The following is a 25,186-nucleotide window of genomic DNA, read 5'->3' as shown; positions in this document are numbered from 1 at the left end:
GTATGCCCAGACCTTCACCTCTCCAAGGGGCCGTGCCTGGGTTGGCCTCAGAGGCAGCTGGCGGGCAAGGGCACCCTGCCACAGACCCCCCGAGACACCGCCCCGGGGACTCCAGGGGAGGCCGCAGGAACCCCAGGGGCCGGGGGGACCAGAGGGACGCCACCCAGCCACCTTCCCCCGGCCCCGCCGCTGCCCGCGGGGCGCTGGGGTCCGGCTCCCCCCGGGCTCCCTCAGGGCTCCCTCCGGGCCCGGCGGGCCCCGCCGCCATAGCAACGCCCCGCCCACCTCGATCCCTGTTTGAATCCGCTGGAGCTCCCGCTCTTTTCGCCCCAGCCGCAGCTCCCCCAATGGAAACTCGTTCCCCGGCGCTTGCCCCGCCCCCTACGGCTGCCGGGCGTCTGGCCGCCCAATCAGCCGCGCCCTCCCTACGACGTTCTGGCCAATCAGAGCAGGCTCTGGCTCCCCTCCCATCGCCCCCTTCACCCCTCGTTTCGTCAGACAGACGGACAGAGCGACTGTCCAATGAGAAGGAGGGCTTGGTCCCGGCTCGCCCAATAGAAGCGGGCGCAGGGTGGTGGCCAGCCAGTAGGGCGGTTGGGGGTGGGGCGGCGCGGAGCTCGAGCGGGGCGGTTGGGCCCGCTGGCAGGTGAGCGGCGGCTGGCGAGGACGGGTCCCACGGCCCGGGTGTCCCCCACCCCGGCCCGGCGTCCCCCGAGCACCGCGGGCGCGACTGGGACTCCACGGCCGGGCGCCGGGGAGGGGTGCGGGGTCCTGCCGCGGCCTGGCCTCTCGGGGGCCGGGCGGCGGGAGGCCTGGGTGATGGCGGGCCCCGGCCTGAAGGGCCGCGAGGCGCCCACGGGGAGGTCGGGGATGGCGTCCCGAGCGCTTGCGGTGCCTGCGGCTGCCAGAGGAGAGATGTTCCCCCTCCCGCGCCGCGTGTGTGACTAGCTCTTAGCTCGAATCAGTGAGCCCTGTAAAAAGCCAGAAATAAACGCGTGCTTGTGGAGCGTGCTCGTCACTTGGTTTGGATTTTTTTGGTTAACTGTGTGAAAACAGCTGCAGCGTGGTAACTCCCGGAGCTGTGGAGCGGGGCCTGGCTTTGCCCGAGCAGCGCCGAGGGAGGCGGCCCTCCGCAAGGGGAAGCTTGTGCTTCAGCGTTCAGCCTGCGGGTCAGGACTGCGGAGGCTGCTGTGAGGCTGCCTGCTGCCCTGCCCCGCACTCTGTCCTCTGAAAGCGCTCCGGCCGTTCTCAGCTGGGCCCAGGAAGCTTGTTTATGGAGACCTTCCATCTGCGGGCTCTGCCAGGGAGCACTGGCCTTTGCTGCCTCCAGAAAGAATGGCAGTATTAACATCTCTTTTTTTTTTTTTCTTTTATTAAGAAATCCACAGGGTTAGTTAACCCGCAATGGTGAATATATGCAGTATTTTGAAGTCTCATAGTTAATTTATGGGGAAACTAAAGCGTCTGCTATGCTTATAGGTAGCAGTTTTATCATGAACTAGTGCTAGAGAAGCAGTACTTGATCGTTGAATATTATTATATCTTGACTATGACTGTTCTGGTGGGAGGTGGCATTTAACATCTATTTTTGGCCAAACAGGCTGAATTGATTGTTAGGATAAGAATTATAAAATGATTCGTAAGTTAGAATTTCTTAAAAGGTCTATAAAATTATGTGCGCCTTAGTACATCCCCCTCTACTAATTCTTACGTACATTTTTCTGGTTATTCTTTGTACTAAGAGCAGCCTTTGCTCTGTTTGCACAGTGCCTAGCCTAATAAGTTTTGGTGTGTGCTTTGGGCTCTTAAGTAATGCTAAAGGTCTACAATTCCCAAGGCTTTTCAGGTTTTTGATTGCCTAAGTATTTTTTTGAGAATGTGAATGACCTTCAGCAGCTTGCAGAATTTAATCCACACCCCCATCTCCAAAAAAGGACTATATTTTTTTTGGTGCACCTATTTAATGAAATAATCTTGAACTTTTTTTGTGTTGTAAGACAGCTTGTAGAACAGGGTGACTAAAGTGCTCTAATTTGGTGGCTGACAGCAGCGTAATAATTAGCAGTGCACAGACTGTTGTCTCTGTTCTTCAAACCTAAGGTAGCACTTCTATTTAGGAGGTAACCTGAAATCTTTATCCCAAAGATGTTTGCAGGGCAACCATCCTTAAATAATATATGTGAAGTTTTACTGCAGATTTCGTGTTTATCTAGTCTCAGGCTGAATAGGGATCCACAAATGCTGATGCTGTAGGTAACTTGCTACCTGTAACATCTCAGTTGTGGGTTCTGCTGTGATACCCTTTCTGGGTTTGCACGGTGTTGGTGAATATAAAGTACTTGGAAGGCCTGTTAAGTGAGCTGTGGGTAAGGTTGGCAGTGATCTGTTACCGTAATGGAATTTTATTTGAAGAAACTTGAAAATAAACCCACCTCCAGAGAGCGCGGTGTGATGGACACACAGCTGCATTATAGAGCTTGTTTCTGGCTGTATTTGTGGGTGTTTGTGCAGTGCTGCTCTAGAATATTTCCAAACTCTCTTCTCCAAGATCCATATGAATTTACTGGCAAGTAAGTGATGCCAGCAAGACACCCTTAACTTTCCATACTCATCCAAAGGTTTACTTAAGTTGATTTTGCAATGTGCCTTTGGTACTAGCTGCTGTTGAGCCAAAGACTTGGAGTCCAGGACTCTGGGAGGGTGCTCCCTGCTGTACTAGCTCACGTACGTGTATTGACTTGAGATGGTTTAGCTCTGCTGCAAAAGGACAATTTTTCTCTCGAGTCTGAATTCTAAAATCTTTTGTAGTCACTGACTGCTGCACCTGATTCTTGCTACCGTCAGGCTAGAAGTAGGGTGCACACTTGCAAATAAATACTAGTTTTCTTCAACTCTTTGCAGAAATGGCTCAGGAAGAGATGGAAGTTGATCTCCAACCAGTGGCTGGTTACTCTGTAGAGAACCTCAGGACGCTTCCCACAGAGCCCTCTGGTCACGCAGCGCTGTCCTCCCATGCTGCAGTGCTCGGTGAGGGAGGAGGCAGCCTTACAGTTCTTCCTGCTGCTGATGCTGTTGGCATAATAAATGCTGGTACGAGGGAAGCAGCTGCTGAGCCTGACCCGCAGGTGGGTCCCGCCGTGGCTCTCAACAGACTGCAAAGGCTGCAAGGAGCGTTTGACCCGTATCGGCCCGTGCCACAGGTCACGCAGCGTCCGCGAGTGAGGAGAGCTCGCAGGCAACAGAGGGTTGGTGGCTCCCAGAGGACAGTCAGCGCCAGGTAAAGCAGAAATGAAGTTGGGTCTGAACTACACTCTTATCAAGTCTGGCATTGTTTTAAAACTGCCTTGCTTCCTGGCTTACAGAGCCCAGCTCAGCCCAGGTTTCGGCCAAATTCTGGGCAGCTCATATACCTTTTAAGCTCAATAATGGCACAGCGCTCTCTGATCTCTTCTGGCAGGATCTTTGCTCTTCTTAAGTGTATCTTCCTCTTTCTTATGTTGGCAGTGGTGATGTTGACTTCTGAGCCCTTCTATGCTTTCCATCTTGATGCAGAGCTTCTGCTCGCACCATTCCCTCTGCTCTGCCAGATTCCTGTCGGTGCTTCCTGCAGCAGTGCTGACTCTTGGCAGTTCCAGCCAGCATTTAGCTCGGTGGAGCGTTTCACCTTTGATTTGGGGATTGCCTGATTAGGTTTTCTGGTGACAATTGCTGCAGAAGCTTTCACAAACATGCAAACTAATATTTTTCTCTAGGGTTTTTTTTTGTTACCTCCGGGCAAAGAAAATCAAAATGCTATGTTTAATACTATTTGTGATGGGGTTAAAGCAGGATGCCCTCCAGTCAGAAAGAAATAGCCATTTCTGGTTTGTTTGGGTTTTGTCTCATCTTTGTAGCTTTCGTAAATGCTGTGGGTAAGATTATAATTAACTGGAGCATTGCCTTTGAATTCAGTGAGACCAAGAACTCCTCTCCTCCCAGATGATTAAACATAACTGTACTGTTTGCCCTTGATTTGTGTGTGAAGGTCACTGGAGTTCTCGGGGCTAGAAGGCAACCTGACAGACTTCTCTTTTGAATCAGAAGGGTAATTGAGATGATAGCTGAACTGATGGGGGGAGAGGGGAGGGTGTTTCTATCCAGGGATGAAGTTCCAGTAGGAAAGAAGAAGGAAAGTAGAAAGTCTAGGCCCAAAGTAGTCCATGGAATGAAACTCTGATACAGGCCTCGTGTATCTAATATTGCCAGTGGCTTTGGGAACCAGGTCTAAATTAGGATTGTAAAGTACAGGTTAGGAGTTCCTTAGGCTATTAGCAAACAAGACTTATGTCTTTGCTTTTCTTCTCTCTAACCCCCCCCCCACCCCACCCCAAAAGAAGACATCATCATTGCTGTAATGAGAAAGGAGATTTTCTTTGAGCTGAGTAAAATGAATGGTCGCTGTATGATACTGTTGATTGTTCGTAAAGTGGGCAATTGTGTGGGATTGCTCCTCTACCAGAGAAGGTCTGTTAACTTTGATACCTTCCTATTGCAGTCAGAGCCTGGGAATTTTACTGCAAACAAGTGTGGAGGAACATGCTGAGCCTTTAGCTTACCTGAAATAACTGGCTTTTATTTCTTGCTTTTCTGGACTCAGGGCAGCATTGGACAGTTACTTTCAAGTCAGCAGGACCCAAGAGCCAGCTACAGGACCAGTTCCACATCTGGAGCCCTCGCATATTGTGAGGGACAACCAGGAACACAGCTCAGATGAAGCAATAGTAGTGAGCAGCTCTGACAGCAGCTCTTCTGCTGAGGAGGAGGAAGTGGTGGAGGCTGCAGCACCGCTGTTACCATCGGCCCAGGAGACACCTCCAGCAGCTAGCTCGGGAGGTTTGTGCTATATTTGAGCTGTGTAGAGACTTGATTTCAGAAACTCATCTTGCTGTTTCAAAACTCAGCGGGGAAATCCTTTCAAGCTTCACGACAGACGGTGCTAAGAGATCATTATGCCCACAGCTGACAGGAGCAGGTTGCTACCACAAGGCTTTCTGGCAAGCAGTTCCTGAGAGCAGAAGCAGCAATGGGGGATTGCTACCATAATGTTAAATACAGTCTTTGCTGTTTGCAGGCTGCTGCTTATAAATAATCCTGGAAATGTTCAGAATAACTTCAGGCTTAGAGATTAGTATTTAGCACACTTCCGCTGTTATATATTATCAAGGAGTGTTATTGACCATTGTCACATCTCTGGAGATCAGCAGTGCTTTCAGCTTTCAGAGAAGGATCTGATTCAGTATTTTTTTAATGATTTGTGATTTCAGTCTGCTTCAATTTAGAGTTTTCTTTTCATTTCTGTAACTTCTTGTGACAGTTAGCTGAGGAGGTAGAGATACTTAGGACAGTGGGCTCTTTGTCTCTTTCTTTCCTTGGCTTTTTCTGGCTTGCAATCCTTTATCTAGACTCATGTTCACAGGCTGCCACGTCACTTCGATGACATTGTTTGTGGTGAACATATGCAGTTTATGTAAGAGTGACAAGTAGTTAACTTGCTAGTCAAGGTTATTGATGCTCAGAGAATATGAGAACAAGGTTATTTTTTGACTTCAGTCTCTAAGGAATGTCCTTAGGCTTCACTCTCTGCCCTTAGTTTTGTTTTTGACTGGCCAGCTCACCTTGACACCTTTTTTGAGGGTACATATATGAGGTGTCTTTTGAACAGATTCATTCTGCTTGCTTTGAGCTACTCTTACACGTGACAGGAGCTCAAGCTGTTCTGTGCTGTCTAATATTGTGTGAACATATGCTCTCTGTAGGGTTTTCTGGAATTCCCTTGTCTTTTTTGCTTATATAAGCCACTGGTTCCTGTTCAGCCCAGGACCACAAAGGCTGAAAACTTCATTGACATTAGCCAGGGTTAGGTGATACCTCTCTACTGGATTGAGAATACCTGCCTCGAATACTAAATGTGACTAAACTGTTTTGTTTTGTCAGGAGATAGGGGGTAGGCAGTGATTCCTGCTCCTTTTTTAATATGCTAGTGGTGGTAATCCAAACATAGTGTTTCTGTGTGCCCATGCTTCAGCAGAAGGGCTAACAGAGGCCCACCAGAAAAACATACGCCCCAGAAGAATTGATAGTTCGGATAACTACCAGCTGGAAAACTGCTTAAGTCAGGGTGAATGGACAGATAGCATACGGTAAATGCTTTCTTGGCGCATGAAATATGCATGCTTAGATCCCTTGGCAAAATAACTTCTTCATATTGGTGTCTGTCTTTCTCTGGGCATAATGATGCAGGATTCTATCCTTAAATCAACCTAACTAGAGACCTGTACACGGATATATTTGTTTCCAGCAGGACAGAAAATCCCGACAACAATTGCTGTCTTTAAAAGACCTCTCCTTTTCCACTGAATATGCTGAAATTCTGCTGCTTTCTCTAAAAGAAAGAGTAGTTTTTCAGCACTACCATGGGTGTATAGAAGGGCGTATGCACAGACTGCCTGACCTTCAGATCCAGGATGCTGATCTGAAGCTTTGTATGTAACCTGTGTAGCTGTTGCACTGCTTTCCTTATGCCCCGATGCTTTCTGGTCAAGTCAAGGAGAACTCCTTTCGCCCCCGTTATGTATCAGTTCATTTAAGCAATGCCTTCTTTAGTTTCCAGTCAGGTCCAAGCAGACCCACCTCAAGCTTTGTCTCAAGCTTCTGCAGAACATGGAAGTCAAGAAGGTGAAGAGGCTGAAGTCCAGCAAAAGCAGGTAAGATGACCTAGATGCTTTTGGAGACAGATTAAATATGGGCCATGCTGCATTTTTCTAAAAAAAAAAAAAAAATTGTGTGTGTGTTTATTTTTAATCCTAGAGAACTCCACTAAAGAAACTGGAACCATCAGTTCCTGTCGTGCCGCCGGATGAGGAGGAGGGGGATACCTGTGCAATCTGCTTTGAGCAGTGGACCAACGCTGGGGACCACCGTCTCTCAGCGTTGCGGTGTGGACACCTGTTTGGTTACACCTGCATTGAGAGGTGGCTCAAGGGACAAGCAGGGAAGTGCCCCCAGGTAAAATGGACACTTATGTCCACTGGAGAGGACTTGCTAGCGGGTAACTTGTGCTGCAGGTGTGCTCACTGTAACTGTTACAACTGCTTGCTGCATGAAGAATCCACTTTTGACTGCTGTCAGCAATAACCAAAATCACCTTTATTTTGATGTAGCTAGGCCAGGAACAACTAGCACTGCTTTAAAGGGAGAATTCTGACTTGGATTTTCTCTCTGAAGTAGAACATTTGTGAGTAGCAGACTCAGAAGTTTGAGAGTTCAAGTGCTAAACCTGTAATTGGTTTCAGAGCACTGCACTGTGGTCCTGGAGTGTGGGAATGGCAGACAGATTCCTAGAAGCAATTAACTTTAAGCATAAAGAATACGTTATTGGACAAGAAATCTGTTTGAGAACCGTTTTTGGTCAATTAAGCTTCTGTTTGGAGCTTTATCTGCTTTTGCAGCCTTTTAAGCAGGTTGTTTGGGTAGCTCGCAGAGAGTGAACTGAGAAACAAGTTGCATCCTTAATGTCCATTTGCAAGTGGAAGATCTGCTTTTTAAGGTGCTCTTTTTGGCTTACTTGGGTAATACTGATCTCTTTTGATTAGACCTACGCTTTTGATGTGCTTCCATTCCTTACTCCGTTTTTTCCAGAAAGGAATGTTGGCAAAAAATAGGTCAATGAGTACCTTGTAAATAGGATTCAGCTCTGCCACTTCCCGAGTTGGTGGCTGGAAGCCCAGGTTTTCTTTGGCTTTGTCATTTTGAGAGCTTCCATAGTCTTACTTGACTTGTTGAGAGGAGGCAATCCTGCACAAAGAAGCTTCCTGTTGACATGCACTGTGATTAAACCTAAAGAATCACTGTTGCCATAGCAAAGGCCCAAACCTTATTTTTCTCATCCCTGTCAATTCTGTGTAAGCTTTTCTTCACCCACTCCAGGCCCAGACAGGATTCTCAGACCTTCCTGGCATCTGTGCTCTTTGGAATTTTGTGACTGCTTTCTTCTTGAACCCTAACAACTCGTAAGGGGTGCTTGCCCCCTCTTTTTCTTCCAGCGATGTACTTACTGAAAATTTCCTGGGAGAACTTGCTCTGGAGAGAACCTTGCAGCTAAATCATCTTCCCTTCGTTTTCAGTCGCTGTCCTTTGCGACTGGGCATTCTCTGATTGAATAGCACAGAGTTGCTGTGCGTGGTGCTCTGTATACTAAGTGGCTTGAGTGCAAGTTACTGTGAAATTGCAGCATTCCTGATCCTGCCAGTGACAGCTGCTGGCTGCCAGGAAAGCTGTCTTAGCCACTTACTGCTCTGCAAGGCAGCTCTTTACAAAGGGAGGGGAGGTTGTCTGATCTGAAACTGTTGCCCATGATATCTTCGTGCTACTAAATAATAGAGAAGTCTGCATTTTAAGTGCACGTAGTAATTTAATGTTCAGCAGAGCTTACTTGATTTGAGTATTCACTGCCTCTTTTCTGATCAGCTAAGTATATTTGCAAAACAGTGAGCTTGCAGATGTTATAATTTCTTCCAAGTTCCAACTCAGGGGGAGGTATTATCCCTTCTTTTTAAGGTGAATCTAAACTACTAAATGGTCACAGCCAGATGCACAAAATTATTGAAATATCTGACTCCCCGTGTATCGCTGAAATCAGTGGGATGTCAGTGCTTCATACTGACACTGGAATGCTTTTATGGATTTGGGCCTATAGGATTTGATTAAAGGAATATAGTATGTCAATAACAGAGTTGGGAGTATGCTCAGGGGTTCCAAGATCGTTGTCTGTTGGCCAAGCAGCCAGTTTTAATGCTTTCAAAATAAAGGTTGGGCTGGTGTTTTCTTTTAGAGCTTTTGTCCCCCCTTTGTCTGATTTTTTTTTTTTTTTTTTTTTTTTTTGGGTCCCTGGAACTTACCTGACCATGCTGTGTCACTGGTGCTGTAGCAGAATAAATTTAGTGGGAAACAAGGAGATGCATTTTTCAAGTTGCAGTAGGATACATGACTGAAACTGTTGTCGCCCCGATTAGAGCTCTGGTGTCTGTATGAGGGAGCGTCTGGCAAACGTGCTGTGTTAATGTTTGTGGTTTTGTGGATTTGTTTTCAAGCAGACAACCCCTCCCTTCAAACCTATTGGGATTTTTCAGAATAATACCTAGCAGCTTGTAGAGGTGCATAGTTTAGATAGTTAAATTCTTGTAGATGAACTGAACTTGCCTTTTGTTTCAGTGCAATAAGAAAGCAAAACGTTCTGACATTGTGATCCTGTATGCTCGCACTTTGAAGGCGCTGGATACCAGCGAACAGGAGCGCATGAAAAGGTACGGAGTCTCCACGTAGAGCTACGACCTCACTGATTGCATCCCACTGAAAGCTGCAGTCTGGCTTCCACCTCATGCTTTAATTGCCTGTATTGTCTAAAGCAACTTGTGCATTCTCTTGGGGATTATCATGAGTATGGGTGGCTTAACAAACCAAGGCCTTGCTGGGTTGCACGTGTCTTACCTGTGAGAAGAATTTTCTTTTGGAACAGAATTCTTGAGTTTGTGCTTTGTGGCACTGAAATAGCTGTACCCTGAAATGTCATCATGGGAGAACATGCAGAGTTGTTGCCAAAAAGCCCTATATTGCTAATTCATCATTAGATGAGAAAAGCGAGGCATAGTTAGAAATGCAAGGGGGGTGAATAGCTGACCTTTTCTGCCATCTTTCCTGCATGCATTAAACAGAGTAATCTCTCATATGAATCACTTTCCATCGTGCTTTGTCAAACTCTTCATGTAGCTTTACTTACAAAAGGTCAGCAAGCATTACTATGACTCTACTTCCCCCTCCAACTTAAAGGTAGATTTTTTTTGTTGAAAAAGGAGGAGCGGGTATGAAAATGGGGACTAATTTCTTTTCAGTAAGATGCTGACACAGATATTATTCTGAAATTAAAAGGCTGCAGATATCTGAGTTCTCCTGAATCTTGTAGTGAATAGAATTTAATTGGGGTCATCTTCACATGTCTCTAACTATACTGCTGTTCTTTCAGTGCAGTCTTTCAATAGAAGCCTCACTATCCTGGTAATTATTAATCAGAAATGATTGAGGAGTAACTGTCAGGAAGGGAAAATATCTCTTCTGTCCAGATTGCCACTTCCTGATGGTGTTTGAACTGTACCTTTAGGAGGGTCACACTTCTTTTACTGGTTTGACACTGCAAAAACGATAAATAGTATTTTTTTCAAAAGCACAGAAGGCATTTGGGTGTTTAAATCTTGTTATCTCTCATGGAGAGGTAGTTGTCTAACTGCTGCTTGTGTCTCAGAATCTCGCTGCAGCCCTTCCCCACTTGCCCTACACCTCCTCTGCCTCCTGTTTTTGTTGGGAGGTAGACAGCAATGACTGCCTGTCAGTCCCGTGAAGTTGCTGGCAGCGACTGCTGTGTGGCACACGGCCACGAGTGGAGGACAAATGTGGACACTGATGCAGGCATCAATATTGTTTGCACATAGCCTTGAATTAGGAGTAAGATCATGGGTTTTGTTCTTTGCCTTCAGGCTCTGGGTACTTGCGTAAAGGATGTGTTTGCTATGGTTAAATACAGCATTTCACCTGTTTCTTCTGCAGAAAAAAAAAATTGCATGAAGAAGCTGAAGTGAAGTGACAGTGCATTGTGAACATGCAAGGCTAGGTCTGTATATTTAGAAGGTACTTAGGCAAGCTAGATCTCCCTGCACATGAACTGCTGAAATAACTGCAATATTGCAGCTTTTGAAGTGCAGAATGCGGTGGTCAACGTTACAGACCAAATCTACAGATAATTTTAAGGAATACTGGTGTTTCTTCCCCCTCTAACTGTTCCTTCATACATAAAGCCTATATGAAAGAGAAATTGAAGTATGTTATCAAAACTGCTGCTGCTAAATGATGTGCACTTTTAGGTTAAAGGTGAGGTATGGCTTCTATATGGGCAGTCACAGAGAACTTATCTGTATCTGTGTATTTCTGATACAGCTATATTTTCCTGAAATAGAAAATTAGTTACTGGTAGTAGAAACAAGCTTGAAGATCTTGCTGTGTTATGACTTGCTGTGTTACTGACATGGTATATTACATGGACATTGATGGTAGAGAATTTGCTAAACTGTTTCTGTAGGGGGGAAGAAAGTGATTTCTCTTTCACTCTTCTCTACTAAATTAGTACATTTGGAGAGGGTGAGGAGAAAGGCTGTTGTTTCTATGGAACAATACTTGAGTGAGTCATTTGGTACGATTGCATAACTGAGAACATCTTGGGGTGAATGTACTGGATGAGCGTGGTACCAGATTTTCTGTAACTTTTGAATTTACCTGAACAGGACTTGTGTTGGGATGAAGTCTGAAGATAGGAAGTGACAGCCCAGAGAAGCATCCTAGATAATACCTAGTCCTAAGGATTGCCTTTTCTCTTGTTCCTCCAGCTCTTTAGAAAAGGAGCAAATGTTGCGGAGACAGGCAGAGCTGGAATCTGCACAGAGCCGTCTCCAGTTGCAGGTTTTGACAGATGAATGCAGCAAACTCCGCAAACAAGTTCAGGTGAGTCTCATGCTGCTAATACACAGAGGATTCCCTTTCTCTTCAACCTGTGTTTTATATGTTCCCTTAGAGGAGAGAAGGCAGGCTTCCAGTTTTAATAAGCAAGATTTAGTAAACTCAACTGGTGAATCATCAGGAGTATCCTAAACATCCCAGGCTGCCATATTCATGTATACTACATAACACTGACTTTTTTTTTTTTTTTGTGCTTCTAAGACTTAAGCAAAGTTGCAAGTGCAGTTTAGCAGTAGAGTTTTTTGCTGCTGTTGCAGATTCCTCCTCAGGTTTGGTGGTGCCTGGAAAGGCCTTGTAATACACACCATACTTATTCTCCTCATCTTTCTCTCAGCTGCATCAAAATAAGTTTTGAAAATATCTACAGTAAACCTGTAATGGGACCTGTTATCACTAGTTAGTCAAGAGCCTTTGAGAAGTAATTTATGAAGAGGTGTGGCTATTTGCAAAAACAAAAGAAAACAAAAAAAAGCCTAATTTTTTTGTGAAGGTCAGTCAACGTTCTCCTTAAGCACCTTCTGGTGCCATGAGACCTGGCCTGTCAGTAGGGTAGGCTGAACAGCTGCTGAGAGGCACCTCTGTCCCCTTAGAATGCAAATTACTGAAAATAAATGACCGGTTGCTAAATGATTTCTTCCTTTCTGGCTTATGCAATACTGCGATATTTTGTAACCTATCACAGCTGCTTTTGCAGGATTCCTGTAAATTGTGGACTCTACTTGGTGCTTCCAACTGTGAATTATCTGGCATGTTCCACCAGTGCTAGGTTTTCCAAGAGCCTGTTTCATAGCCAGTTTGCTACTCTTTTGTTGTATGAAGTAGATAATATCTAATCTCTTGCTGTCTAGCAACTCACTTAATTTTATGCTTTTCTCTACTTCTGGATTTTTTTTTTTATAGCCTTGGCTATTCATGTCTGTAAATTAAGCAACATCCTCTTTGTTGAAGTCTTCCTGTGTGACATAAGATAAGGCTTTATAAGTTGCTTGCCTAAATTCCTGCATGAAGCTGTATGCTCATCAGAGCTAATAAGAAAATTGGTCCACTTCAAACTCTGGCTTAAGAAAAATGTGAATAAGATAAAACTGCGGGTCCATAATGTCTTCCTGCAATTCTTTTGGTGTTAAATGATAGAGTATCCAGTCTAACTGAATTGAAGTCGCATGTGTTAAAGATTAAGTACCCTGTGTTCTTTCAGCGCTGGTTCAGTATTTATACTGCATTCATCACTGTCCTATAGTGGTTAATGTGAATGCTGGAAGCAATTTTAAGGTGCTTGTTTATACTGTGACTAAACTGAAAGTAAAACAATTTGCTGGGGAGCAGAAAATCAGCAGGAAGTCTGGAATAAGTCTCTAAAGTTGTTTGATTATATTGGGAGCATATCTCTGACAAGTTCCTTGTCTTATGAGAGAGGTCATCTAGTAAAGCAACTACTTGCATAGAATCGTTTAGGTTGGAAGGGACCCCTGGAGGTTTCTAGCCCAACTCTAGTTGGGTAACTTCAGCGTTGGGCTGGGTTGCTCAGGGCACTGTCATGCCAGGCGTTGAGTGTACGCAACCAGATCACACAACATCCTGTCTGGACATCCCATTGTTTGACCATCCTCACTGAGAAATTGGTTTTTTTTTTTTCCTAATGTCTAATCTGAACTTGCCTTATTACATCTTCAGTCTGTTGCCCTGGTCCTTTCAGCAGGCAGTGTTACTGATGGCGTAAGAAAACAGTATGTTTAACTGGCATATAAAGCTGTAAGTCAATATAGAAACCAAAGTGCTGTGGGATTACAAAAGAAATGTGTGCAATATCTGTACACTCAGAGGGACGTTTGGTATGGCAAAGTTCAGTTGCACAGAACTTTATTGGAACAGTTTTGATGTTCATTGGTTGCGTACAAACCTTGGTGTCTGAAGTCTTAGGGAAAGCAAATGCCATCGGTTCCCCTCCAGAAGTCATTGTGTGAATCATTTTTTTGTTGCTAACAGCCTTGAGAGCTGTGCTTCATCAGCAGTCACGTCACTAGTTATGACCTGGTTTTAGGTTTGTATGCATTTTTCCCTGCTCTTGTCTGTTAACAGTATTGTACGTTGTACTTTGTTATTGAAGTATTTAGAATGATTGAGGCTAGAAAAGGGATGTTTTCTAAGTCTTTAGATGTATGAAAATACATGAGGAAAGGAACTTGAAGTCGAGGGGAAAGAGGGTAGGTAGTTAACTAAAACTCTGGAAGAAAGCTCTCAACTGTTGTTTCTATTTGCAAACCTGCCGCGTGTGCCGTGCCAAGCTATATGGTGTGCACTGCATGGCAGGTTCAGACTTGCATTTTGGAAACCTGGGGAATCAGATGGGAGCTATTGCAGTACACCTCCTGAATCTGCCAAAATTTTCAGTGTAAGTTAGCTTCATTTCTGCAAGTGAGAAACAGTAGCTCTGTTTGCATATGGAGCAGTAAAGCGAGGCCTGGCAGGGAAATGGCAGGAGATTGCATGCTGCTGTGGAGAAGAAAGCAAGTGTAATTGTGAGCCTTGCAAAGGTCAGTTTATATTGCTTGATGTATTGGAAAAGCTTTTTTAAATAGGATTTTCAGAGCATCCAAAAAGAATTGGGTGGCAAATTATCAATAAAATTTTGTGAACCTAACACCTGTAGAAAAATTTTAGGCTAATTGTTTTATGACATAAAAATCTTTCATCTTTGTGATCTTTGTGTTCACCTCCAGTTGATGTCTGGGGGAGATCTACAAGAAGTAAAAGCTGATATTTCATTCAGCTGTTACTTATAGTGAAGCCAATTAAAAATGCTCTGTGACCCTTTGAATTTGAACCTGAACCAACGGAAGGTGGAATCCCTGTAGTGCTGCAGCACAGCTCGAGGTTGTACCGTCCTGTGTTTCTCTGTTAAAGCAGGGCTGGGGCTGTGTGGTGTGAGACAGCAGGCATGGCTTCTGTGAGAGGTATGTGGGAGCACAGCCAGAGAGGGACAGTCATCTGATAACTGCCTTTGTCTTTAAAGCTTCATACTGGCTATTAAGATTGTAACCTAATACTCAAAAGAAAAGTGTTCTGAATTTCTTGTAGCTGGTGGTTTTCCTTTTGTATTCATTGTGCTCTCCTGCTTCTACTTATCGTGCATGCTCCTCAGGAAAACTTCTGTTGTATATCCCCTTCTTTCCCCAACCTGTGTGACTGTGTTCATTCATCGCTACAATGGTAAGCTGAAATCTAGGAGGTGGACACATGAGTGTGCTCTCAAGGCCCTTAGTTAACACCAGGCATCAGGAAAACTTTGCAAAGCATTTTGAAGGAAAGTATAGGCTTACATTGCCAGAAGAGCATACTTTTGAGCACAATTAGTGGAATTTGTTCTGCAGAGCAACATTTTTAATCACTGTGGTAATGTGTCTCCAGTAAGACTTCCTGATTCTGCTGGGTTCGTCCATTGTGTTTAAATGTAAACATGGTACTAATAGTCCTTGTGCTCTTAATTGTCTGGTTTCCTTTTTAATAACTTGTGTAAAAGTTGAATGTTGAGTGCAGGTGACAAGGAGTTTTGTAAACTTCCCAGAGCAACAAATAACTTTAATCTTTTCTGATCCTCGGTGGTGGTAGTATCCTCCTGCCTTTTAGGAATAATAAGTTTAACTTCTGATTAAGTCACTTTTTTCTAAGTTACCTGTGTTTTCACTGACTACTTTAAGCCCAACACTATAGCTTCCATCATAAGAATCCTGGCAACCCCCACACCTTCCTCCCCAGGTTGTTTTGTCTTTGCGTGATCTAATGGGATCATCTTGAGTCTTCAGCTTCAGGTTTTTTATTCCCTTGGGGAATTTGCAATGCACTTGATGCAAAACAGGTCAGACCTCTGTAAAATATCAGAATTGCTCTCCTCTTGAGCAGTTTCCAAAAGTTATAGGTCTTGATGATAACTATTAATGTAGAGCTTGATCTTTGATCTTGTGTCTTTGAGAACTGCTGCCTTGCCTAGACAGGAGTTAAGTGGTAGTGGCTGGTTCAATACTGAAGCTAGCTTGCAATCTGCTAATGTATTCATAATATCACTCTTATGGCCCTTAATTGTTTAAAAATTACACAGTATTTGAAGCATATCTTGCTCAGATAACAGAAAGCAAGTAGCAATTTTCTTAATATATACATTCCCTCCAATATCCCTGGGGTTCTGTACGGTCTGGTTTTGCCCTTGGATTGCAACAAGTTGGTCAACGTGCTTTTTTGAGGGACATTTTTAGTTGACTGACATTATGCCAGTGCCACTACTTGCATACCCACCTCACCCCTGACGATCTCTGTGGAAAGAGGAATTCTAGGAGTACCTTATTGCTGATGGAAGCTGCCTTTGGCCATGTCTCTGCTGAGCATCCTTGAGCATTCATCAGCTGAGGTGGAGGAAGAGGGGGGAGGAGGTGGTGGAAAACAGGGCTGGAGCTCTTGAGAGTTGTGTTGTTCCTGGAATTTGCTGCCCAGGATTTACAAGAACAGGGTCATCTTCATTAAATAGACTGACTTGTTTCCTGCAACACCCTTTATGTTAAAACTTGGGCTTTTATTTTTTTATGGGGCATTCTGAAAATTCTGGAAAATGGTTTTAATTGACTTTCTCTTGTGGTTTAGCCGCATGTAATACTTGGCAGTTCATTCTCTTCTAAACAGCATTGATCTGGTAATAATTGTTACTGGCTTTTATGTGTTGCCCAAGAGTCCTCTTTCACAGGGTCCAATACATACAATAACAGACTTTGAGTACACTCTGCCAGAACTTGCATAGCATTTGAATGCTTTTGTTGCTCACTGTCATAGTCAGTGGACTTGGAAATCCAGCATTTCAGGAACAGCGTGGAAATGGGACCATATTTTCTCTCTTTATCTGAGAACAAGTACAGTTGGAGCATTTGGAACAGATAGCATGGAAGGTTACATCACAGTGACGCATTAAAGCTCTTTGGGTTTTTTTCTTTGCAGGAGCTGAAGGCTCTGGTGGCCCAGCACAATGCGAGTGCTTCTCAGCAACCTGGCAGCTCCCGCACCTGCCCCCCAGGCGGTCTCCCCTCCAGCCAAAGCCAGCGCAAGTACCACTTGGAAAAGGTTTTTGTGGTGTCTCAGACTGGGAACTGCAGAGTAATGGCATACTGTGACTCGCTGAGTTGTCTCGTGGTATCACAGCCTTCTCCACAGTCTACTTTTATTCCTGGTAATTAAGCAAGTCAAGATTTGGGGGTTCATAGATGAAAGTAAAATGTGTTTTCTGCTTGCTCCCTGCTCCCCACTTCTCTGCTTGACCTCTGCATGTGCCTTGTAAACTGGGAATACTCATAAGATCCCCTGCAGTTCATCTGGCCCCTGTGCTGGTCGCTTCTGCTTAGTGAGGTAGCTTCTTTCCCCTGTCACTTCTATGGCAGAATTCTAGCAGAGGGTCTCTGGCTCTTCTGCTGAAGTGCCACATCCACAAGAAGATAAAAGGTGTGTCTGGTCCTTGCAAAGGTGGGTCTTCTGAAAGAACAAGGGGTCAGCACACTAGGGCCTGCAGAGAAGCTTCCAGTGCTTGAGGGAGAAATATTACCCCAAACTGCAGGTGGATTGATCCATGTGCAGCTGATTTGTCAATACTCTTTTAAAAAAAAAAAAGCAGGGGGGGTGGGCAAAAAAAAAGTTTAATATGACTGATAGGAGCACTGTTTCCCAGTGAGGAAATAGGAAGCCAAGAAATCATGGGCAGCCCTGCTTTTGTCTCACTGTTAAGGGCAGGGGCAAGTGACCTGACATCTGGACCAGCACCAACTTGCTTTTTCAATGAAATAGATGTAGCATTAGAGTCTGAGAGAGTTTATTTGCAAAGTACTTCAATGCTTGCTGAATGATGACACTTACTTTATTTGGTTAATGGTTTTGAGATTAATATGCCTTATCTAGGCATAACAAAATTGTTTTCTGCATTCCACTGACCTTATTTTTCTGGCTTTTGGAGCCAGGGAATGAATCTCTGAATGGAGGCTTTGTGGTGACTCTTGTAGCACACAGGCTAAGTTCACCTGTAACCATTCTTTGCAATGACACTTGTTCTCTTAAATAGCCATGTAATCCTACTGTGCTTGTTTTTATCTAGGCAAGAATGTCTTTGAAAAAACTGGCTAAAGAGCAGCAGGCTCTTGTAACAAAAATTGTAACACTGATACTGAGTTTGCTCTTGCTGGCTGGGATCCTTAAGGATTTAGGCCTGTTGCCTTTTGAACTAAAGAATGATTTGTGGCAGTTCTTCTCCAGAACAGCAAATAACGTTTACGTGTTCACCCCACCACAGGCTTCAGAACAGACGTTGTAGTTCTGGCACTGAATTGCTGGTTCTACATGTATGCCGCTTTGCGGTAACCTGCTTTATCCTTACTCTGTGACAGGTTGTGGTGTTAAGATGATGAGCGTGGCCAACCTGAAGAGCAGTCAGTACATCCCCATCCATAGTAAACAGATTCGGGGACTGGCTTTTGGCAGCCGAGCAGATGGCTTGCTGCTCTCTGCTGCTCTGGACAACACTCTCAAACTTACCAGGTGAGCCCTGTCCCAGCAGAGTTTTGCTTATGTGCAAGAGAGTGGATTGGATTTTGTTCTGTCTTGCTAGAAATGTCTTGCAGCAACTGCTATTCTGCTTTCTAAAAGATGCTGCTAAGATGAGATCAGGTCTGTATATTCTCCATGCATGTGGGAACTAAAAGAGGGAAAGACTTGTTCATGCTTTTGGATCTTTTAGGTGGAGGTGTTATGGAGCCAGCTGTCTGTGATGCTTTTCCCAGAAGAAAACAAGAAATTCAACACAGATTGGCCAAGCTGTCTTGTGAACAAACGTAGCATAATGTATAGATGTGAAATTTACTATTCACTTGGTTTTCTGTTACTGCAGGGAAGTGTGAAACATGGAAACTTGTATGGCATAAAACAGAAACAAGGGGTGTTTAGGTTGGGCGCTTTCTTCCCTGTGCTAACCCTTCCGTGGCTTCTCTGATTTTAAACTTCTTGCAGAGCAAGAAGGAATTCATCTGAGACACAGAAGGCATAGACAGCACTGTTGAGCACATGCTAGAGGAGCACAGGTTCTCTGGAGCTAGCAGAGGCTTAAAGCAGCAGGTTGAAGACTAATTATGCAGAGGCTGAGAGAAAAATGTGTCCAGTCCTGTTAGAATTTATAGTCTATGACTGTTTTCTTGCTACTGTGCTGCTCTTCAATCCTAAACTTAAGCTGCTTCAGAACTTTGTTGGCTGATTGATTCTTATTGAGTTATGTTAACATCTTTATGCACATCTGTCTGTCAGTTAGTATAGGGTTAGGCAGGGTATGTGTCTGTTATGACTGATTAGTCCCAATTCTTTCCCACGAGCGAAGCAATGGAGAGAACTTAATCCTGCAACAAAAATGTAAAGAATGTTGCTTTCTTCTTACCATGTTGAAATGTTTGCTAGACTAGTTAAAAGTAAACAAAACTGTCTGTCTCCTATGCTAAAGTCAGCATGTCAGATTTCTAACCGATGAGGTTGGTATTCTTTTCCTGGTTTAATCTGGAGAGCGGCTCCTCGTCACAGTATCTGCTCCGACGTTTGACTCCCCTATCTGCCTCTCACTGCCTCGTCTGCATCGGAACTTGTGATCCTCTTGCTTTTGTGCTTGATCCCAGAATGTCCTGGAGTTAAGTGCTTGCTTCAGCAGCATCTTTATACTTCTTTCAGTCTCCCTATGAAAGAAAAGTTCCCCTTTGGTCATCTTTCTTCTCTAGTTATTGATTTCATAGTCATCCTACCAAAAGGAATTATGCTAGATGTCCTTAAGTCTCCTGGTCTGGCTTGCAAGAGTTTAAAATAGCACCATGACTTTGGGGTTTTTTTTCCTGTTGTTTTGAACCAGACGCTGTTCTGATATCAAACTCCCTGTTTCCCCAGCCAGATTTGTCTTTGTGGTTGTTCCCCTTGTACTTACCCGGGAGCAATGACTTGCTTCTCTGGAGTTCTGAGCATAATTACCTCCCCTGGGGAGAAACCCATGTGTTGCAAAGGATATCCAGAGTTACTTTGATATGTGCTTTCTTCTATCTCGCACTGTTCTCAATGTGCTGAGCTTCTGCTGACAGCACTGCTCACTGCAAGTATGTTCTAATCGGACACCAACTTTATCTGCTATTCTGGGTTGTCCCCCTCTGTACTCCCCTCTTCTTCCTTCCACAAATTGTTTCTAAAGAATTAACACTAAATGTGCTTTTAATTGTCTACCCCGCTCACTGTCTCACTCTTGCTTAAATTGGATTCTTTTGAGGCATAAGCACTGTTACTCTTGTGTGTAAAAAAAAAAAAAAAAAAAAAAAAAAATTAATGAGAAATGTAATCTGAAGAGATGTGATCTCAGGAATATGCAGTATTACGGGATTACACTAGAGTTGCTTCTCCTAATTGTTTCCAGAAAAGTAACTTAGCTTTCTCTTTCCAGTAAGGCAGCTGAGACCCTGCTCTGGCATTTCCTTTCCCAGTCTCCAAAAATCAATCTGGAAAAAGAAGCACTGGTCTGAAAGAATTATAAATCACTTGGCAATATCCAAGTGATGATTCTGTCTAGATTTTCCAGATTTGTGTCTGGAATAAAGGAGGAGTTAATTCAGAATTCAGTCAAGAGAAAGGCTTCTGTCTAAAGACTTTTAAAAGCTGTATTTACTTACCTTAATTATGCTATTTTGTCATCAGTAGATGCTTGTGCCACAGGCCAACACTTTGCTCTTCTTCTGCAGCTTGGCAACAAACACTGTGGTGCAGACATACAATGCTGGCCGTCCTGTCTGGAGCTGCTGCTGGTGCCTCGATGATGCAAACTACATCTACGCTGGATTGGTCAATGGCTCTATCATGATATATGATTTGAGAGACACGAACTCTCATGTCCAGGAACTAGTCCCTCAGAAGTCCAGGTACAGTGTAAGGACTTTTCATTCCTTTCAACTTCACTAATATACATTAAGCTATATGTTTAGCTTAATAAAGCTTCTTTCATAAATCACACAGCAATTGTAACAGTTTAAATTGTTTTATGTGAATCTCTTGTTCAAACATTCAAATTTAGCACAGATTTGAGAAGCCTTTCATGAGGTTGCATGGTACATGTATAACTTAGTACGAGTGCTTGGCACCTGTAGCTTTTCAAGGCACACAGTGGTCAGAAATGGACCCACCGGTGCTGCCTAAGCAGGAGAATTGAATTTGTTTTGGAGTTGGGTTTAGTATTTAATTCGGAAAGCACAAATTAGAAAGAGGTGCGAGATGCTGGTACTTCCATCTCTTCTATTCAGGGAATCAAATGCTGATTTACACGCATCTGATGTGTGCTGTCTCCTTTAAAACATGAGGCTCAGTAGTTAAGTTGAATTTCATTTGTTCTTGAACTCATTGGGGTTCCTTGCTTGAAGGACCATTTTGTAGCCTCCTTAGGCCCTTTCTTTGCAATGTGGTGGGAGAGACGAGCTCTGAAGTGGTGAGGCAGAGCACCAACATGGCTGCAGCTGGCAGCACTGACTCTTACCAGTCCCACTTTCAGGTGCCCCATGGTATCGCTGTCCTATCTGCCCCGGATGGCCTCAGCCTCACTGCCTTACGGTGGAATATTAGCTGGGACCTTGGAAGGAGCCTGCTTTTGGGAACAGAAAGCTGACAACTCCTACCGGCCTCATCACCTGCCACTGGAACCTGGAGGATGCATCGATATTCAAACGGAGATCAGCACACGGCACTGCCTCGCAACATACAGGCCTAGTACGTTACGGCACGCGTCTGCAGCGCGCTTTGCCTCGCCGCTCTGGCCTGCTGCTCGTGGAGTTCAGCAGCAGCTTTGGTGCAGAGGGCACAGCAGAAATGTAGTAGCTGCCCTAGCTGGAGCAATGAGCATCTGCACATAGATAAGAATTGGGTGAGGGCAAAAGGAGGCAGCTGCAGGGTGGTGTTGCTGGTATTCCTACAGTTAAAACTTGTCTGCAATTCAGTTTTCCAAAGGTTACCTTTTTATTTCTGCCACACAGGTAAAAATAACCCATGTGTGCGTTGTGTGATGATGGAACTGACTTGCAGCCCGCTGACAGAGGCCTCGGAAGATGTGGTGTGTTCTTCTAACCCGGTTCAGACTTTCAGTGCTGGGCCCACCTGCAAGTTGCTGACCAAAAACGCCATTTTTCAGAGCCCGGAGGAGGATGGCAGCGTCTTTGTGTGTGCCGGTGATGAGGCATCTAATTCAGCCCTGGTATCTATCATTGCTCGCAGTGTGGTGGAGGGTTTTATTGCAGTTTTTAGGAGAGAAGCCTTATCAGTCACAGCATCAGTGTGTTTTGGTGGGAATTGTCTTGTCACGCACATTACCCTGTGCAGACTGGACTGCTGCACTTGCTGTAGCAGGTGTAACTCTTTGATGGCGTGGGACACTCGGTATCAGCCAAGGTCCACATCCGTCGAAAGGAATGTAGGCAGCGAGCCCCAGTTGTCCACCAGAGGAATGCAGTTGGGCACACTGGCGCAACTGGGCGCTGTGAGTGGTGTAACAGGCTTGGTGGGATAGCTGAGGTGGTATGTGCTGCGAGGGGGGACGCAGGCTCTTTGGGACTGACAGGGAAGCTGAGGGGAAGGGTTGCCCTTTATGTGAAAAAGCAGCTCGACTGCAGGGGATGGACAACAGGCTGCGTGAGTCAGGGTCAGAGGAGAGGGCAGTCTGGGAGATGTCGTGCTCGAGTCTGTTAAAGACCATCCAAGCAGGGTGCAAAAGTAGAGAAAGGGTCCTATAAGTAACTTGAGGAAAGTCTTTTCTCTAGAGAGAGGAAGCTCTGTTCTGTATGGAAGGGGGGATTTCTGCAGCCTTTGACCCTCTCTGTCCCACAGCTCTGGGATGCTGGCAGTGGCTCCTTGCTGCAGAAGCTGCAGGCTGACCTGCCTGTGCTGGATATCTGCCCCCTGGAAGTGAACCAAACCCACCTCCTGGCTACTCTGACTGAGAAGACGGTGAAGCTCTACAAGTGGCAGTGAGAGTGGTCCCTACGCCTGCCAGAGGCTTTCCAAACGTGTTGCTACCTGCAACCCTACACAACCGCTCCGTCCCAGGCTCTGCTGTCCTGCACGTGCTGCTTACAGGAGAAAGGAACCACTACAGCACCTTTCTGGCAGTAGGCAGGAACTGGGATGTGCTGGTGCCTGGAGCAATTCCCTTCTTCCTCCATCTTCCTTTTTAGGTCTACCCTTATTTCTTCTTAGGTCAATTTTCTTCAGTCAGACTCCGCAAGCTGCCTCAGCACAGCAGTAATTCTTGGACTGTCTCCAGCGTGTGTTGCTGCACTCTTTTCCAGTGTGAATACAGCACTTGCAAATCTCTTCTACGAATCAACAAAATAAGAGGAACTCGAAGACCTGAGACTCCCACCGCACTTTCTCGTGGAGTCCTGGTGTGATTACTGGGTGATGAAAAGGTGGCGATATTGGCATCTCGCTAGCGTGGCCGATACTCGGTGTAAAGGCAAGCTCACTGCTTTAGAGAACATACTCCCGTGTTCTTTTGAAGGTCTAGGGTCAGTTGGCAGTTATTGCCTGATGAGGACAGACCCTGTTTTGTACCTGTGGAGAGCACAGGCTTGGAAAATCTACAGAGAACCTTTTTCTTTGTGTTTGTTGTTGTTTTGTTGTTTTGTTTTGGTTTTTTTTCCCATGAGCATATACTTTGCACTGTAATTCATTAATCTCTGCCCCCATTTCCTCCTTCTCTCTTTCCTGCTTCACCCACAAGCAAACTTGGACAGTTTGGTTGTGGAAGATGAAACACTAGAAGTACAGGTAAAGAGGAGGAGATGTACTGTTGGCTGCTGAAGTCTGTGGTGTCCTTAAAGACAGCAATGCACTGAGACAGTACCTTGGAAAGGAATGCTGGCTGCTGTTTTTTAGGTTTTTTTGTTTTTTTTTTTCTTTCTATTTTTTTCCCCCCTTTGAGGAACTGGTGGAGACTCAGGGATTTCATCAGATTGCTTTCACTGACCTTTTGCCTTCCTTAAATCATAGTTACCAGTTCACTGGCAGGTCACAGGCAGCTTCCGGTTGTATTTGTGTGCAAGTGTGCTGCAGACTGGCTGATTTACGTAAAGCTGAGCCCGTGGGGTGGGTTCGCAGCGCAGGGGATGTGTGCTGGCCAGGTACAGTGGGCTCTTGGCACCCTTACCATAAATATGCTGAGGGGTGTGAGAACGTTTATCTCCAGGTCAGATCATGGAAGAGGACTTAGATTTCACTTTATGTTTAACGAAAACTTGCAAGGATGTCGGAAGCTGCAAGACAAGTTCCCTGTGCTGGAAACTTATCCCTCGGCACACCTCTGCCTCTGGCTGTGGTAAGCAGCATCTGTTCTGTTTGGATTGAGTGTGCCACCACTTAAATTGCCAGAACAGTTTTATTTTCTGAAGTCTGAGGCTTGCACAGTGTGATCCTGTTTGTCTTCCCTCTTAAACAGAGATCTTCTCAATCTCATTTTTAACTTTATATTTTTCTGTATAGTATTTTGTTCCTATATTTTTATATACTGTACAAATAAAGTGTTCATAGTTTATCAAGTATAACTGGTGCTGCTGTCCTTTAAAAATATCTCAGTGATATACACTGTGTATCTTGTGAACATCAACAAGCATCCCTGGATGCAGGTGAGGTTTCTCATGCTTTGTAGTATTTTCAAGTCACACTTGGCTTCAAACTGAAATAATGGAGGCCTTTAGTGACAAAATAGTCCTCACTGAACCACGCTGCTCTGACCAGGTGAGGGGAAAGGAAAGGGTTGAGCCAGGCTGTGCACCTGAGACGTCTTTTAAACTGGAAACAAACTCACTGATGTGAGACTTTTCGGCATTTTAATGATGATCGGGAACAAAGGGTTAGTAGAAAGAGTAACACTGAGATGGTCTCCAGTAAGACCAGCTAAAACCAGAAGGAGCAGGCTGCACTCTGACAACTTAGTGCAATGAGCTGCTTGTTCTCAGCCATTTTGAGGCATCATTTATGCTCAGTCAACTCCAACCCCTTCTCACAAGAAATTTGGGGAAATATTAAACATACACAAGAAAAGGAATTAAAAGGCCTCTTAGCTTTTTGATTTCCTAGGTAGCACTTGTTTTCTACTTTATACTGCCCTACAGGACTAAGAAGTACAAACTTAAATGCTATTAAAATAATAACGGAAGATGACACTTCCATGCTCTCTCAGTTTTCAAATCCAGAGTTTAAGAAAACTTTCAAAGATTTGAAATGTGAAGAACCTTGTAACATTGTCCTACTCACAGGTTTGCAGCAGGTTCTGGAAAAGAGCACCTAAATTGCATGCAGAAAGCTATCAGTATTGAGGGCTGATAAAAGGTCAAATGTGTTAATTAAATATTTGCTCATCACTGTCTAGAGTCAAAGGGGCAGATTCTGGGATAGAAGGAAGAAAAAAAAATCAGTGTCTCTGCAGGGTGCAGGGCAGCTGTCATTAGAGGCTGAGCTGTTTCACTGGCGTTTTAGGCAATAAGCCACTCTGTGGCTATTTCTGCCTCTGTCT

General features: G+C 44.6%; 1 protein-coding gene across 2 annotated transcripts; it reads left to right on the top strand.

Annotated features, from left to right (window-relative positions):
- Positions 1 to 2: 2 nt before the first annotated feature.
- On the top strand, positions 3 to 24,208 carry RFWD3 (ring finger and WD repeat domain 3). Of its 2 annotated transcripts, XM_074881666.1 has the most exons (13): positions 616 to 646; positions 2,902 to 3,277; positions 4,637 to 4,872; positions 6,643 to 6,743; positions 6,847 to 7,044; positions 9,250 to 9,341; positions 11,469 to 11,583; positions 16,579 to 16,807; positions 18,009 to 18,159; positions 20,376 to 20,552; positions 21,176 to 21,390; positions 21,654 to 21,871; positions 22,501 to 24,208. In XM_074881666.1, the coding sequence occupies exons 2-13, from the start codon at positions 2,904 to 2,906 to the stop codon at positions 22,642 to 22,644; spliced, it is 2,250 nt and encodes a 749-aa protein (XP_074737767.1). In that variant the 5' UTR covers positions 616 to 646; positions 2,902 to 2,903; the 3' UTR covers positions 22,645 to 24,208. The 2 variants fall into 2 exon arrangements, with proteins under 2 accessions (XP_074737766.1, XP_074737767.1); XM_074881665.1 differs by lacking the exon at positions 2,902 to 3,277 and having other exon boundaries at positions 3 to 646.
- Positions 24,209 to 25,186: the final 978 nt, after the last annotated feature.

Source organism: Strix uralensis, chromosome 12 (genome assembly GCF_047716275.1).
Source record: "Strix uralensis isolate ZFMK-TIS-50842 chromosome 12, bStrUra1, whole genome shotgun sequence".
In the NCBI taxonomy this organism is placed as follows: domain Eukaryota; kingdom Metazoa; phylum Chordata; class Aves; order Strigiformes; family Strigidae; genus Strix; species Strix uralensis.
This window is presented reverse-complemented; position numbering and strand designations above follow the sequence as displayed.